At 46.6% G+C, this 14641-nt stretch overlaps 1 protein-coding gene across 1 annotated transcript in view; it reads right to left on the reverse strand.

The window, feature by feature from the left end:
* Positions 1 to 14641, reverse strand: part of UBE2L3 (ubiquitin conjugating enzyme E2 L3) — a 58598-nt gene that overhangs the window by 33120 nt on the left and 10837 nt on the right. Inside the window, exon 2 of the mRNA XM_046025680.1 lies at positions 6021 to 6116. Within this exon, the coding sequence (XP_045881636.1) occupies positions 6021 to 6116 (96 nt within the window). The remainder of the gene's footprint in view (positions 1 to 6020; positions 6117 to 14641) is intronic.

Genomic DNA, 14641 nt, shown 5'->3' on the forward strand with positions numbered 1-14641 from the left:
GGTGGCTCAGATGGTTAAGTGTCTGACTCCTGATCTCAGCTCAGGTCTTGATCTCAGGGTCAAGCCCCATGCTAGACTCCACACTGGGCATGGAGCCTACTTCAAAACAGAAAAAAGGAAAAAAGAAAGAAAAGGAAAGAGGGCAAAGGCCTTGCTTGAATTAACATTTCCCCAAAGAACATATACAAATGGCCAACAAGCAGGGCGCCTGGGTGGCTCAGTGGGTTAAACTGCTGCCTTAGGCTCAGGTCATCATCTCAGGGTCCTGGGATCGAGTCCCGCATCGGGCTCTCTGCTCAGCAGGGAGCCTGCTTCCCTCTCTCTCTCTCTGCCTGCCTCTCTATCTACTTGTGATCTCTCTCTGTCAAATAAATAAATAAAAATCTTTAAAAAAAAAAATGAAAAGATATTCAACATACATAGCCATGAGGGGGAAAAAAAAGTCAAACCCACAATGAGATACCATCTTCACATCTACTGGAATGGGTATACCTTTTTTTTTTTTTAAAAGATTTTATTTATTTATTTGACAGACAGAGATTACAAGTAGGCAGAGGCAGACAGAGAGAGGGAGAAGCAGGCTCCCTGCTGAGCAGAGAGTCCAATGCGCGGCTGGATCCCAGGACCCTGAGATCATGACCTGAGCCAAAGGCAGAGGCTTTAACCCACTGAGCCACCCAGGTGCCCCGGGGGTATACCTTTTTTAAAAAATAAAATAACAACAACAAAAAAAAGTAAAATAACAAATGTTGGTGAGGATGTAGGGAAAACTGGAATGCTTATACACAGGGCAGCCACTGTGAAAATCAGTTTGGCGGTTCCTCAGTAAGTTTAAAAACATGGAATTACCATATGATCCAGCAATTCTACTCCTACATATACACCCAAAAGAACTGAAAACAGGACTCAAGCAGAGTACACATGGTGTATGCCAATGTTCACAACAGCCAAAAGGTAGAAACCACCCTAGTGTCTTTTTTTCCACCCTAGTTTCCATCAAGAGATAAATGGATAAACAAAATGTGGTATAAAAACAAAGTGGAACATTCTGCATCCATAAAAAATGAATGAAGTTCTGGTCTGCGGTACCATGTAGATGACCCTAAAAAATTATGCTAAGAGAAATAAGCCAGAATGAAAGGACAAGTATTATATGATTTACATAAAACATCTCTAATAGTTAAATTCATAAACAGTAGATTAGAGGCTCCCAGGGGTTGGGGGGCCATGGGAAGTAGGGTGTTGTTACTGAATGGATACAGTTTCTCTGAGTGATGGAAAATTTTGGAACTAGATAGTGGTGGTCGCACAACATTTTGAAAATAATTAATGTCACTGAATTGTATACTTACAAATGGCAAATTTTATGTCAAATGTATTTTACAATAAAAAAATTAATGAAGCAAAAAATTTCTTAAATTTTAAGAGAAACTTTCAAGTTAAGAATTCTTGAATAAACAAGGAAGGAAAGAAAACAATAAGATGAAAAATATTTTTCCTAGACACAAAGGACTAATATACAGAATTCCTACAATTCAACAAAGCAGCATACTAAAATGCCTACAGATAACAGGTTACGGAAAATATAAATAGGCAATAAATTAATAACAAAACCTTCAACTGCAATGACAAAATTAGAAAATGCACATTACTGTGGTCTGAATGTTTGTGTAGCCCCACAAGTCATACACTGAAAACTTAATGCCTAACATGATGGTGTTAGGAGATGGGGCCTTTAGGAAGCTGTTAAATTACTAGGGAAGGGCCTTCATGAAGGGGATTAGCACCTTTTAACAGGCCCCAGAGAGCTAGCTTGCTCCTTCCCTCACATGGAGGGGAAGCGTGTGACCAAGAACAAGGCCCTCCCCAGACCTGCACTCTGATTTTGGACTTCCAGGTCCCAGAACTGTGAGAAGTAAAATTCTGTTGTTTTAAACTAACCAGTATTTGGTATTTTGTTCTGTAACAGCCTGAATGGGACTAAGACAAATCCAACTGAGTATCTTTGCACCTGTCACACTGGCACAATGATTTCTTTCCGTATACTTGTTTCATAGGCTCTTTGCTACATACCACCAATAGTTTTGCAAGGAGCCCCACAAAGACTTTAATAATAAGAGTGAGACTAAGCACTTCACACACACACGCACTTACTGAACTTGGACAACAACCAGAGAGATGAGTACTCCTTTTAGATGTGAGGATACCAGGACAAACTGCTTAACCTGCCAGAGATTCCCAAACCAGTCAGAGGCAGAGCTAGGGATCTCACCTGGGGCAATCAGACCCCACAGCCTGGGGGTTGAACTACTGCCATTCAGAGCCCACTTCAGTAACACCCAGAAACCTCCACAACGGACAAGGACAAGCACAGGCACTGGTGCAGATGGTGCCCATAAAGTATAAACTGGCACAACCTTTCTGGGAAATAACTTGACAATAAGCAGGCTTATAGGTATATATAATATAACCCTCATCCTCCCAGTCAGACTACGACTATCTTAAGATCAAACATAAAATACGGGGTGCCTGGCTCAGTCAGCAGAGTGTTCAACTCTCAATCTCAGGAAGGTTTTGAGTTGGGTAGGGGGTGACTTTAAAAAATGGTGGGTATACGGGACACCTGGGTGGCTCAGTGGATTGAGCCGCTGCCTTCGGTTCAGGTCATGATCTCAGGGTCCTGAGATCGAGCTCCGCGTCGGGCTCTCTGCTCTGCAGGGAGCCTGCTTCCTCCTCTCTCTCTGCCTGCCTCTCTGCCTACTTGTGATCTCTCTCTCTCTGTCAAATAAATAAAATAAAAATCTTTAAAAAAAAAAAAATGGTGGGTATGGGGCGCCTGGGTGGCTCAGTTGGTTAAGCCTCTGCCTTCTGCTTAGGTCACAATCCCAGAGTACTGGGATCAAGCCCTACATCGGGCTCTCTGCTTAGGAGGGAGCCTGCTTCCTCCTCTCCCTCTGCCTGCCACTCTGCCTACTTGTGCACTCTCTCTCTCTAATAAAGAAATAAAACCTTAAAAAAAAAAAGTTGGGTATGGAGATTACTTTAAAAAAATAAATAAAAACTTTAATAAAAAATCAAACCTAAAATAAACAAAGATGCTAAGATTTTCACGTACAGATGTTCATGGATAAATTATCTTAAAAATGGAAAAAAGAATTCAAAATTAAGGAATGACTGAATAAATGATAACACAAATATTATGGGGTATTGTACAGTTATCAAAAGTTACATTCACAAAGAGTTTCGAGGCAATGACTAAATGATGGAAATGGTCCATTAAAAAGGCTAGGAGGAATAACGTTAATGATGAAGAGTGAACGTGCTTATTGGGTGAGAAATTCAAGAAGGCTCACCACTATGCCTCCAGCTCCTGAAGGGCAGGTGCCCCAAAACTTACTGCATTTCTTCACGATAGGATTACAAGATCATTTTCTTCCTTAGCTATCACCTCTGAATTTCAAATGAAAAAAGAATTATATAAAAACAAGAGTTTAAAGGGAATACGCCTGAACTGCCTTGGTAACAGTGAAATGTCTCAAGGAAGCACCACATCTGGTTCACTCCCATCTTTCCTCTCTGGTGAGTCTGGGTCTGCCCCTTCTCTGAGCTACAGTATTTACTAAGCCGCTCCTAGAGGACTAGGAACAGGTGGTCAAGGCATGCGTCTGGACTACTATGCTTTACCAGCCTGGCCCTGCCTTCACCCCAGCTGGGTGTACCCCAGGTGAGTCTGGGGAGATTTCCCCCTACTGACTCGGGCCCTATGGTACAGCAAGACCGGAGGCCCAGGTGTGGGGTACTAGTGAAGACCGTTGAGGGGTCGGTTGCCAAGAGCACCGTAACTACCTCCTTGAAACACTCCTTACACCAAGCCAGGGTCCCTGGGCAGTGACCATAGTAAGGACACAAAAGAGAAATGGGAAGAGGCAGTGCAATGGGGAGACAGTAGCTATGGCCTACTGTCTCTGGACTCAGCTTCCATAAATGGAAAGTAAGGCTTTGTCCTGGACAGTCCCCAGAGACTCAACCCAAGCATGCTGCATTCTACCACGACAGTCTCCACCTTGGACTTACGAAATCGCAGCCCATTCCACAGGCTCTGCCAACATGACACCAGAGGGAGGCCTTGGGAAATGCTCTGGGCTGAGCCTGCTGACAGCCACCTACCCTTGGAGCCGACCGCACTCTCAGGCCACTGAAGTCATGGGGGAGACTGCCCCAAGTCTGACTACTTAAAACCATCCCATTCATTCTTGTCATTTTTCAATAGATCCATGGATTAACTCTTCTTATGTCAGTAGGATACAAAACCGCAATTAGAAAAGGGACAGGTCAGATGGTCCTGGCCACCCTTCCACTTAGCACCTAACAATTCTCTACAGCAGGTAAGCCCCGGGGTTACTGGCTGAACCTTCCCACCCACCCAGGGGCTCCTCTACCACCTACGCACTGTGCCCTGAGTCGCACCATCTGCAAGCCTGGAGAAATCTTAAAGACTCATCCTCAAAACCAGATTGGATGCTCCCACATTTAAAATTTCTGAATGTGTACTGAAAACACTACAAAAGCGTATCTTTCCTTCATTATTCAAATAAGCATGAAAATAAAGCATGAATCCAGTATCTGCTTTTCAAGTTGCAAGGACTTTTTAAAAAGGCATGACCTATAATCGGCATTAAGAAGAAAGCCTCTAGAGTCAGCATGTTCTGTGTTCTGCTTTGGCAAAGTAGCCAATCTGCCCATAAGGAAAGATTCTGCACAACAATGTAGTGCAGGGACAGGCACAGGAAAAGGGCCTGAGGCTCATGGGGAAAGTGGGGATGAAAAGAGGAGGCAGTGGAGACTGAAGAACAGGAAGGAAGGGAGCACTCGCGATGAAGTCTGAGCTGTGAGCTGGGGAAACTGGAAGGCACACGACGTCCGAGTGAGGCCACCTCATGGACAGAAGGTGTGGCTCTGGGGAGAGGGCAGGAACAGAGGCAAGGACAGGACTCCTTCACGTACAGCAATAATCTAGTCATCTATGATGCTGGATGAAGCAGGGGCCCAAGAAACAGCACGAAAGAAAGGCAGAAGACTAAACAAGGTGCATGTCTGAGAGCTCACAGGAAGCAGCAGCAAGACAGGAGTGAGTGGTACAAGGTCACAGAACCAGGGGCTGCACGGGCTCCAAAGGCTGGAGAGGCGAGCAGGCTCTAGGGCTGCTGAGGCTGAGGTGCTGAGGACAGAGGGGAACCCATGTGCTCACTGTGAGATGGTTCTAGGAGGGTGGGAGAAACTGGGATTGCAAACTGGAGTTTGTACAGGATGAGGCTCTCAAGGGGTTAGGAGATGAGAGGATGGAGAAAGAGCAGACACTAAATCAAGAGGACAGTAAGGCTACAGGAAGGCCATTGTTAGGAGCAAGCCTGGGCCGATCTGACGGCAGAAGTCTGTGAGGCAGAGGGAACAGGAACTGTGGGGGTCAGAAAGTAGAGGCAGAAGCCCCAAACAAGACACTGGGTGAGGGGACCAGGCAGGCCATTAGACAAAGGGATTTGGAACCAACAGAAGGCACATATTGGAGGGTACCAGGAATAAAGCCTGGAACACAAGTGTCCAGAGGCTTAGACACACAGATGCAAAACCGGGCAGGGAAGAAAAGAAAAGATCTAGATGGGAAAGGCCACCATCTCCCAAGAGAGGTCAGAGAAGGCAGCCCCGTCCGGACAAATGGGGCCAGGCACGGAGAAGCCAGGGAAGAGCGAAGCACAAAAACACACTCCTTTCCCTGGGCATTAACCACAGACGTGGAAAGCTTGGGCCCCCCCAGAATCTTACAAAACCAGTGCAAAGACGGCACTCTACTCAGGCACCCGAGGCTAAAGTTCCTGCCTTATTATATCCTAGAGTGTCAGCCCACTTCTGCATATCTCTTGGCTGCCTCACCTAAGAGCCTACTTGGGAGCAGAGAGGTCAGCCCAGCACACACATCACCTTGAAGAATAATCTGGTAAGAAGTGGAAGTGTTCAATACTCACAGGAACAATAAGCCCTTGCCAAGTCAATAAATTAGCTTCATCAACCTGGATGTTACGGAAGTTTTTCATTCCACATTTGCGGATTTCTTCAAGCTCCTGTTGATTAACAAAGCATAAAGGGGTGTCAAATAGGGGAAAGTACCACACATTAAGATCCCTCCTGACTCCCTCAAATTAAACCAAGTGCCAACACCATGGATGACCAAATTGCAGAGTGTGGACTAGACTGGCTCTGGTCTGGTTAAGAGGCCTGGAGCCACAATGGTCCCCTCAAACCCGTGCCCTAGACCAAGACAGGCCCCCACTTCAGTGACCCCACGGAACTCAGTGGGATAAGTAACTGTCTTCTGCAGACACATCGCCTCCTCTTTGGGCTGGTCACCAGACCTCTGTTTAAACACCCTCGGACCCCTGCACAGGGCAGCCACGCAGCAGGGGTGCAAGAAGGTGCTACAGACCTGATTTCTTTCGACCAAGATTTATTAAGCTATGAGTCAGATGTCAAAGACTAGGAGCAAATGCATACCCACCAGGTTTTCTACCCAGTGCGTAAGTGTGATTTCAGAACTCTGTGTCAGCACGGACACTCCGCGAAGAGAACATCTAGTCTGGGATGGGAGGGGGACAGGAAGGAGCCTTTCACTGGCCCTCTGTTTCCTCAGCTTCAAAACAGGGGTAGTAAGACCCAGAGCTGAACACAACGAAGGGGAAACCCTGATGTACATAACAGAACCTTTTGCAAATGAGGGATTATTATACAAATAGTCCAGGCAGCAAATGCCATTTCATCCAGAAAGCATGACCACGGGGACTAACTACTTCAGGGCCCTGCCTGAGAGGTCTTCAGTCTACAGTCTGTCGCTTGTTTTTCAACTGTGCACCACCGATTCTCCAACAACTCCAGTCAACCTCAAGCAGGCATCATGACCCAAGACCCAAGGTGGGCCTGCCTGCTCACCTTCCCAATATTCCTCCATTCTCAGACACCTGCAGTGACACAATCCCTCCAATATCCCAACCTGGCCTCATGTTCCTGGTACAAAAGCCTCCTCCACATCTCCTGGGTACCTTCTTCTGCATCCCTAGAGTACCACCCAGCTGAGCAGGCAGGACAGCTTCCTCAATGGCCCTGGCTTCCTCCTTGTTGGTCCAGCCCATGCACCCTTTTGCAACCGGGAAGCCCTTCCTTGTGTGGTGTCATGGCTCACAATGGCACAGAGGCTCTGACTCTACTTCAAGCCCAAAAGATCCTTTGCACCCCACATTCCCACCACACCGGCAACAGTTTACAAGGCCCCCTGGGGAAACAATTCCTGATGAAGTGGGAACTGAGCCATTGTCACAGGTTCTAAGTTGGAGGATGTGTGGTGTGCCCGGCATGGAGTGGGCTGAGAAGGACAGTGTATCAAATGAACACGCAGAATAGACAGCTGGGACATGCTGGTGCTTCATGGCAGGCGATACGCCCGACCAAGTTTCTTCCCACGGGGTGCTGCTGCTTGTCAACCCTAGCTGCCCACCACAACCATCTGGGCTTAGGCCCCAGCCCTGGAAATTCTGGTCCAGCAACTGTGGGGTGGAGTCTGAAATGGGGATTTTTTTTTTTTTTTTTTTTTTTAAAGATTTTATTTATTTATTTGACAGACAGAGATCACAAGTAGGCAGAGAGGCAGGCAGAGAGAGAGAGGAGGAGGCAGGCTGTCCGCAGAGCAGAGAGCCCGATGCGGGGCTCGATCCCAGAACCCTGGGATCATGACCTGAGCCGAAGGCAGCGGCTTTAACCCACTGAGCCACCCAGGCGCCCCTGAAATGGGGATTTTTAACAAGCTCCACAGTGAGAGGGGAGAGCCACTGCCACTGCGAGAGGAGCTCCATTTCTAAGCAACAGTCAGCTTCTGTAAGGAAGCTAGCTGCAGTGGCTGTGGCCCCTACAGTGGAGAAAGTGTGGTCCCGCCCCTCTTCCTGAGCCTGGAGGAAGGAGAACATGGAACCTGAGAGACCACTCAACCTGCCAACTGCCATCTGGTCCTCCTGCAGTGCCCAGGACTCATCAGAAACGCTCCCCTGGGGACAATGAAGCCTTCAGAATGGGGAATAAATAAATCTCATTCTACGACCACTCTGTCCCACTCCCCAAACAGCAAATAAGTTCCATGAGGGCAAGCTTGAAGGCAGGATCTAAAAGCCCCGGGAGCTCACGGTCATGCTCAAACACTTGTTTAATTATCAGGATAGTGAAGGGACAGGAAGCTGGGTATTGGGGAGGAAAAAAAGACTCTGGGACAGAAAAGGCTCTCCATGTATTTGATTTTCTGGTCCCTGATGCAAGATACTAGAGAAGGATTCCTAGCTAGACACAAATCCAACCAAGCTATCAGAAATGTTCTAAACCAAAAGTAGTCAGGAAAACAATTCCAGACAGAGCTCTGAAACTGGACAACCAATGAGATCATATTCACTTTTCATGGGAGAAAATTAGTTTTAAAATAATCTGTGCAGGGGCGCCTGGGTGGCTCAGTGGGTTAAGCCACTGCCTTCGGCTCAGGTCATGATCTCAGGGTGCTGGGATCTAGTCCCGCATTGGGCTCTCTGCTCAGCAGGGAGCCTGCTTCCCTCTCTCTCTCTCTCTGCCTGCCTCTCTGCCTAGTTGGGGTGGCTCAGTGGGTTAAGCCGCTGCCTTCGGCTCAGGTCATGATCTCAGGGTCCTGGGATCGAGTCCCACATCGGGCTCTCTGCTCAGCGGGGGGCCTGCTTCCCTCTCTCTCTCTCTGCCTGCCTCTCTGCCTATTTGTGATCTCTTTCTGTCAAAAAAAAAAAAAAAAAAAAAAAAAAAAAAAAAAAAAAAAATAATCTGTGCATATAATCTATGGCTTCAGAAATCCACATACTAACAACAGGATGTATCAGTAATAAACCCAAGAAAGTAAATTTCAAAAGAATTACAAAAATATGGCAAGATGAGACTCAACTATAAGCTGGGAATGAAAACCTGCACCTTGCTCAAGAAAAAGGGAGGAAGGAGTGGGCACTGTGGGCAAGGGTACAGAGAGGGCACCTACTGGTGCTCTGAAACCAAGAGACACATGAACATTGGGGTCTCCAGCTGACTCCGTCGGTACACGATTCAATCTCAGGGTCATGAATGCAAGCCCCACATTGGCCATGGAGCCTACTTAAAGAGAGAGAGATACACGCACAAAGATAAAAGCCATACTGAGGGAGAGGATACCATTCCTCCTACCCTCTGCCAGAGAGGAAGGGTGACACTACTGTTGGCAGAACTGGGAGGCTCAAGGACTCCAACACTCGGTTATCAATTGCTGGTCATCAGATAAACTCTCAATTTACCTTGCTGTCAAGTTAAGCTCACCAAAGAGCGGAAGAGGCAACCTCCTTTGCATAATTCTAACCAACAAGGAAGAAGTGATTACAACAAGGCAGAAGTGAGAGAAACCAAGACAAACAAACAAGCTAGCAAGCCCTATAATCTCCAGGGAATGTTGGGCAGCCCTAGGATAGCCTTTCTCAACAGGGTGGCGCCACCATCCAGGCAGGACTTTGCACTTGAGCATCCTGAGCCCTGCCCATTACATGCCAAGCATTGTGACACCACACCCTACCCCAATTTCCCAACATCCTCTAAAGGCCCAGCTGCTGAGAACCCCTGGCACTGTCAGAGGCCAGGACGCTAAAAGTCCTGCATTGCACAAGCAGGCCCTCCAGTCAAGAACTATTCGGCCCACAATGCCAACCACACCTCCACCAAGGAGAACAACTTGAAGAATGGATTCAAGTCATTCAGAGAAAAGAGAGATTCATACAAAGGTCTGAGACTCGAAAAGGCAAGATGACTCAAGATGCTTGACAAATTCTCAAGCAAAAGTGCACTCCTATAACTGAGCATGAGCCTGAGAAGGAAGAACTGAAGAAGGAATTTATTATTATTTTTTAAAGATTTTATTTATTCATTAAACAGATTACAAGTAGGCAGAGAGGCAGGCAGAGAGAGAGGAAGGGAAGCAGGCTCCCTGCTGAGCAGAGAGCCCAATACAGGGCTCGATCCCAGGAACCTGAGATCATGACCCAGGCTGAAGGCAGAGGCTTTAACCCACTGAGCCACCCAGATGCCCCGGAAAAGGAATTTAAAGAGACCAAAGTAAATTCAGAGTTCAAATTCAAAAGGGTACTATTATAAATGACGGGGAAAAAAGGGACCTGACAAAGGAAAACAGAGGGACCCAGCTCTAGAACAGAGTCAGGAAGACCAAAACCAAGAACAACAGAAGCTTACAAAATATGCCCACAAAGGTTTGTTTCAGTTCTGCAAGAAGCTGTCCTGGATCAGCTAGGACAACCCAAATACTGACAACCCAAAAGAAGAGCACGAGGGAAAGCAGAACAAGCCAACTAGCTCATCCTTCTCCTGGTAGGGAAGAGCAGGCTTCCCAGCCACGGCAAGTGGTAAAGGAGAAAGAAAGCAGTGCTTCTCCAAATAAGGTCCATTTCTGAACCCAGAGGTGGATCTCAATGTACTGAGGGACCTCAAAAGAGCATGGGCATGCTGCCTAGCTCTTCAAAAGGGGAAAAGCCCACTGCCTAGACTCTAGCCCAGAGAGCTTGATGCCCATCCCAGGCCAGAGTGCGGCAAGCTCCAGAAACAGACCACTGCCTCATAGCTCCGAGGAACTAACAGGAGACAACCCTGACCCCAGGAGGAGCGGGTTACTCCACATCCCACAGAACCTTCAGCTCATCCCAGAAAGGACAGCAGAAGACAGCTATACACAGTGGGCTGTCACAAAACTATAGTGCATGCATCCAAGTTTGGGCAAAGTATTTAATGAAGTCTTTTTTTCTTCTTTGGAGATCTATGATGGGTCCTGGAAAGGCAACCATTCAAAATCTTCCCAAACAACCCTCACACAGGACCTGAGAACACTTCACGAGCCAGTGATTCGAAACTAGCTTGTGACCATGGTCCTCTTTAAGAAATCCAGACAGGGGGCACCTGGGTGGGCTCAGTGGGTTAAAGCCTCTGCCTTCGGCTCAGGTCATGATCTCAAGGTCCTGGGATTGAGCCCCGCATCGGGCTCTCTGCTCAGCGGGGAGCCTGCTTCCCCCTTTCTCTCTCTGCCTGCCTCTCTGCCTACTTGTGATCTGTCTGTCAAATAAATAAAATCTTTAAAAAAAAAGAAAGAAAGAAAGAAAGAAAGAAAGAAAGAAAGAAAGAAAGAAATCCAGACAGAAGTACAAAGGAAAAATCAGCTGTGAAAGCCAGGGCTGCTTCAGATGTCAAATCAGTGCTATGGACAGCAAGTCACAAGGTAGGGGGTGCTTATGCAGTTTAAAAAAGCATATTCGATAGCATCCTGTAATTTCATATTTGTTGACTAGAAAAGAGCACACCCCTAAAGGAACCACAAAAAGTAAAGCTGAGCGCCATCTTCTTGGCTGTTGCGATGAGGTTAGAAGAGCAGAGAAGCACTACTCTAGTAACCTGGAGGTCAGAGCAAGGGAGGCCCAGCCGCAACAGCAGAGAGTAATCAGTTCATGGAAGGGCGGCTGTCAGGCCCTAGAGGATGGGGGAAAACCCAAACCACTGCAGAGAAGGGAAAAGGTGTGTCCATGTGTTAGAAATGTATGAAATCACCGGGTATGTTTGGGAAGCAGCTGGAAGCCAAATCTGGCTAGAGTGTTAACTAATATTGGGGGACTCTCAATCAGACAGCACCCAAAGGCCCCAGGAGAGTTATTTAATACTCATATGCAGAGAGGTGGGGCAGAGAGGGAGGGTGGAGGGAGAAAGCCTGAATCGTGCCTAGGCCTCATTCTAGACCTGCAGGATCAGAATCTCCAGAACAAGGCTGGGCACTTGTGCCAAGAGGTCCCCCAGTGACACTGAGGTGCACCCCCGTTTAAGAACCACCATGCTCGGTACACCTGGGCTCTGTTGGTTAAGCATCTGCCTTCGGCTCAGGTCATAATTCCGGGGTGCTGGGATCAAGTCCCACAGAGTCCCCACATCGGGCTCCCTGATCACTGGGGAGTCGGCTTCTCCCTCTACCCTTCTCCTGCTCATGATCTCTCTCTCACTCTCTCTCCCTCAAATAAATAAATAAAATCTTAACAAACAAAAAAAACCCACCATGCTCATCCAATCCGGTCTTTTACAAAGGAAGATAACTGAGGCTCTGATTAATTCAGTGTCATTTCCATGACTAGAAATAAGCTCCTAAAAGAGCTAACACCTCCCACTGAGCCAAGCACACAGAAGCAATGTAAGGAATCCTTTTTACTGCAACAAGTCTGTGGTAACAGAAACCTGGAAATCTTTCGAACTTTTTTTTAAAAAAAATGAACACTTACTATGACTTACATTGGTTATTTTACTGTTCTCTGTTCTGAAGCTTCCTATAGACAAAAAATTCAGTATATTGCAATCCCCAACCATTGTCTTCAGCACTACTTTTATATATTATACAGAAAAACAATGTTTTGATTTGACAAGCAGTTGCTTTCAACAGCTGTCAAACTGTCATTGGACTAGAAAGAGCAGAGGCCCCTGGAGCTGGACAGGCCTGAGCTTAAGTCCCTGCCCCACCGTTCATACCCCCTGAAGCTCCCAGCCTTCCAGTAGTCTCACCTGAAAAATAGGAAACCAAATTCACAGGGCTCTACAGAGAATTACAAAAAACACTCTAAGTGCTTAACACTTAGCACCCCTTGAAGATATTCAGTTAAATGTTAGTTTCATTCCCTTCCATAACTGTATCACAGTAGTTCTTAAAATCCAAGACAGTGTTGAGGCACCAACATATATTCGTAACAGGGAATAGACACGATATGGCGTTAACAGCCTATGACCAGAACTCATAGGGTCTTAAATTAGAAATGACTGTAGAGGCGCCTGGGTAGCTCAATCCGTTAAGCATCTGCCTTCAGCTCTCCCCTCAGCTCTCTGCCCCTCTACTCGGCTTGTGTGCGCATGCCTCTCTCTCAAATAAATAAGTTTTTAAAACTATTTATTTATTTATTTATTTATTTATTTATTTATTTGACAGCGCGCGTGCACATGCTACACAGCAAGCATTTGCAGGACACAAACAGGAGCGACAGAGGGAGAAGCAGGCTCTCCACTGAGCAGGGAGTCCAATGCAGGGCTTGATCCCAGGCATGACCGGAGCCAAACGTAGACGCTTAACTGACTGAGCCACCCAGGTGCCCAAATAAATAATTAAAAAATTATTAAAAAAAAAGTCTGTCATGTGAAAGAAAGAAAGGAAAAGAAGAGAAAAGAAAAGAAAGAAAGAAGGAAGGAATATGTTTATAGTTGTTGGCACAAAGCTTTTCCAGAAATGACCTGATCAACTTATCAATAAAAGAAAGAAAATGAAAGGGAAAAGAAAATGAAAAGGAAAAAGAAACATAAGGCAGAGGAGTTGCTAAGAATACATCACCACGGGGCGCCTGGGTGACTCAGTGGATTAAGCCGCTGCCTTCGGCTCAGGTCATGATCTCAGGGTCCTGGGATCGAGCCCCGCATCGGGCTCTCTGCTCCGCAGGGAGCCTGCTTCCTCCTCTCTCTCTGCCTGTCTCTCTGCCTACTTGTGATCTCTCTCTCTCTGTCAAATAAATGAATAAAATCTTAAAAAAAAAAAAATAAAATAAAATAAAATAAAATCTTTAAAAAAAAAAAAAAAAAAAAAAGAATACATCACCACCACACTCCCCTTTGTAGGGCAACAGCTTAGTGTCGTCATCCCCTTCAAAATCCCAACAAAAAACAGAAATGTGTTGGGGCGCCTGGGTGGCTCAGTGGGTTCAAGTCTCTGCCTTCAGCTCGGGTCATGATCTCAGGGTCCTGGGATCGAGCCCCACATCGGGCTCTCTGCTCAGCGGGGAGCCTGCTTCCTCTTCTCTCTCTCTCTCTCTGCCTGCCTTTCTGCCTACTTGTGATCTCTGTCAAATAAATAAAATCTTTTTTTTTTTTAAAGATTTTATTTATTTATTTGACAGAGAGAGAGGTCACAAGTAGGCAGAGAGGCAGGCAGAGAGAGAGGAGGAAGCAGGCTCCCTGCAGAGCAGAGAGCCCGATGCGGGGCTCGATCCCAGGACCCTGAGATCATGACCTGAGCCGAAGGCAGCGGCTTAATCCACTGAGCCACCCAGGCGCCCCTAAATAAAATCTTTAAAAAAAAAAAAAATGTGAAATACAGAATGATAAAACACCATAGAGAAAGGGAGAGATGCTAGGGAAGAGGTGGTCTCAGGAAAGCCAGGTATTTCTGGAGGTAATCTCCAAAAATGAAGATGCCCCAGAAGGTATGTACCTTCCAAGTAGGAGATCCACACCCAAAGCAGCCATGTAAAAGGCCAGAGCCCCTGACACAGAAGCCTGAGAGGCGGCTGGTTACAACAACACTCAGCAGTATTTACCATGAACAGCACATAGGATAGGGACTAGAAGTTCATAACACCCCTTGGAGGCAGGCAGATCAGGTGTATTAGCTTCATCTTACAGCTCATAACGCTGACGTTCAGAGAAGCCCAAGTCACAGACCTTTTAGAGGGTAAGGCCAGGACTGGAGACCAAGTAGAATCTCTCAGCCACACAAAGCAGC

The sequence above is a fragment of the Meles meles genome, chromosome 12, assembly GCF_922984935.1.
Source record: "Meles meles chromosome 12, mMelMel3.1 paternal haplotype, whole genome shotgun sequence".
Lineage (NCBI taxonomy): Eukaryota > Metazoa > Chordata > Mammalia > Carnivora > Mustelidae > Meles > Meles meles.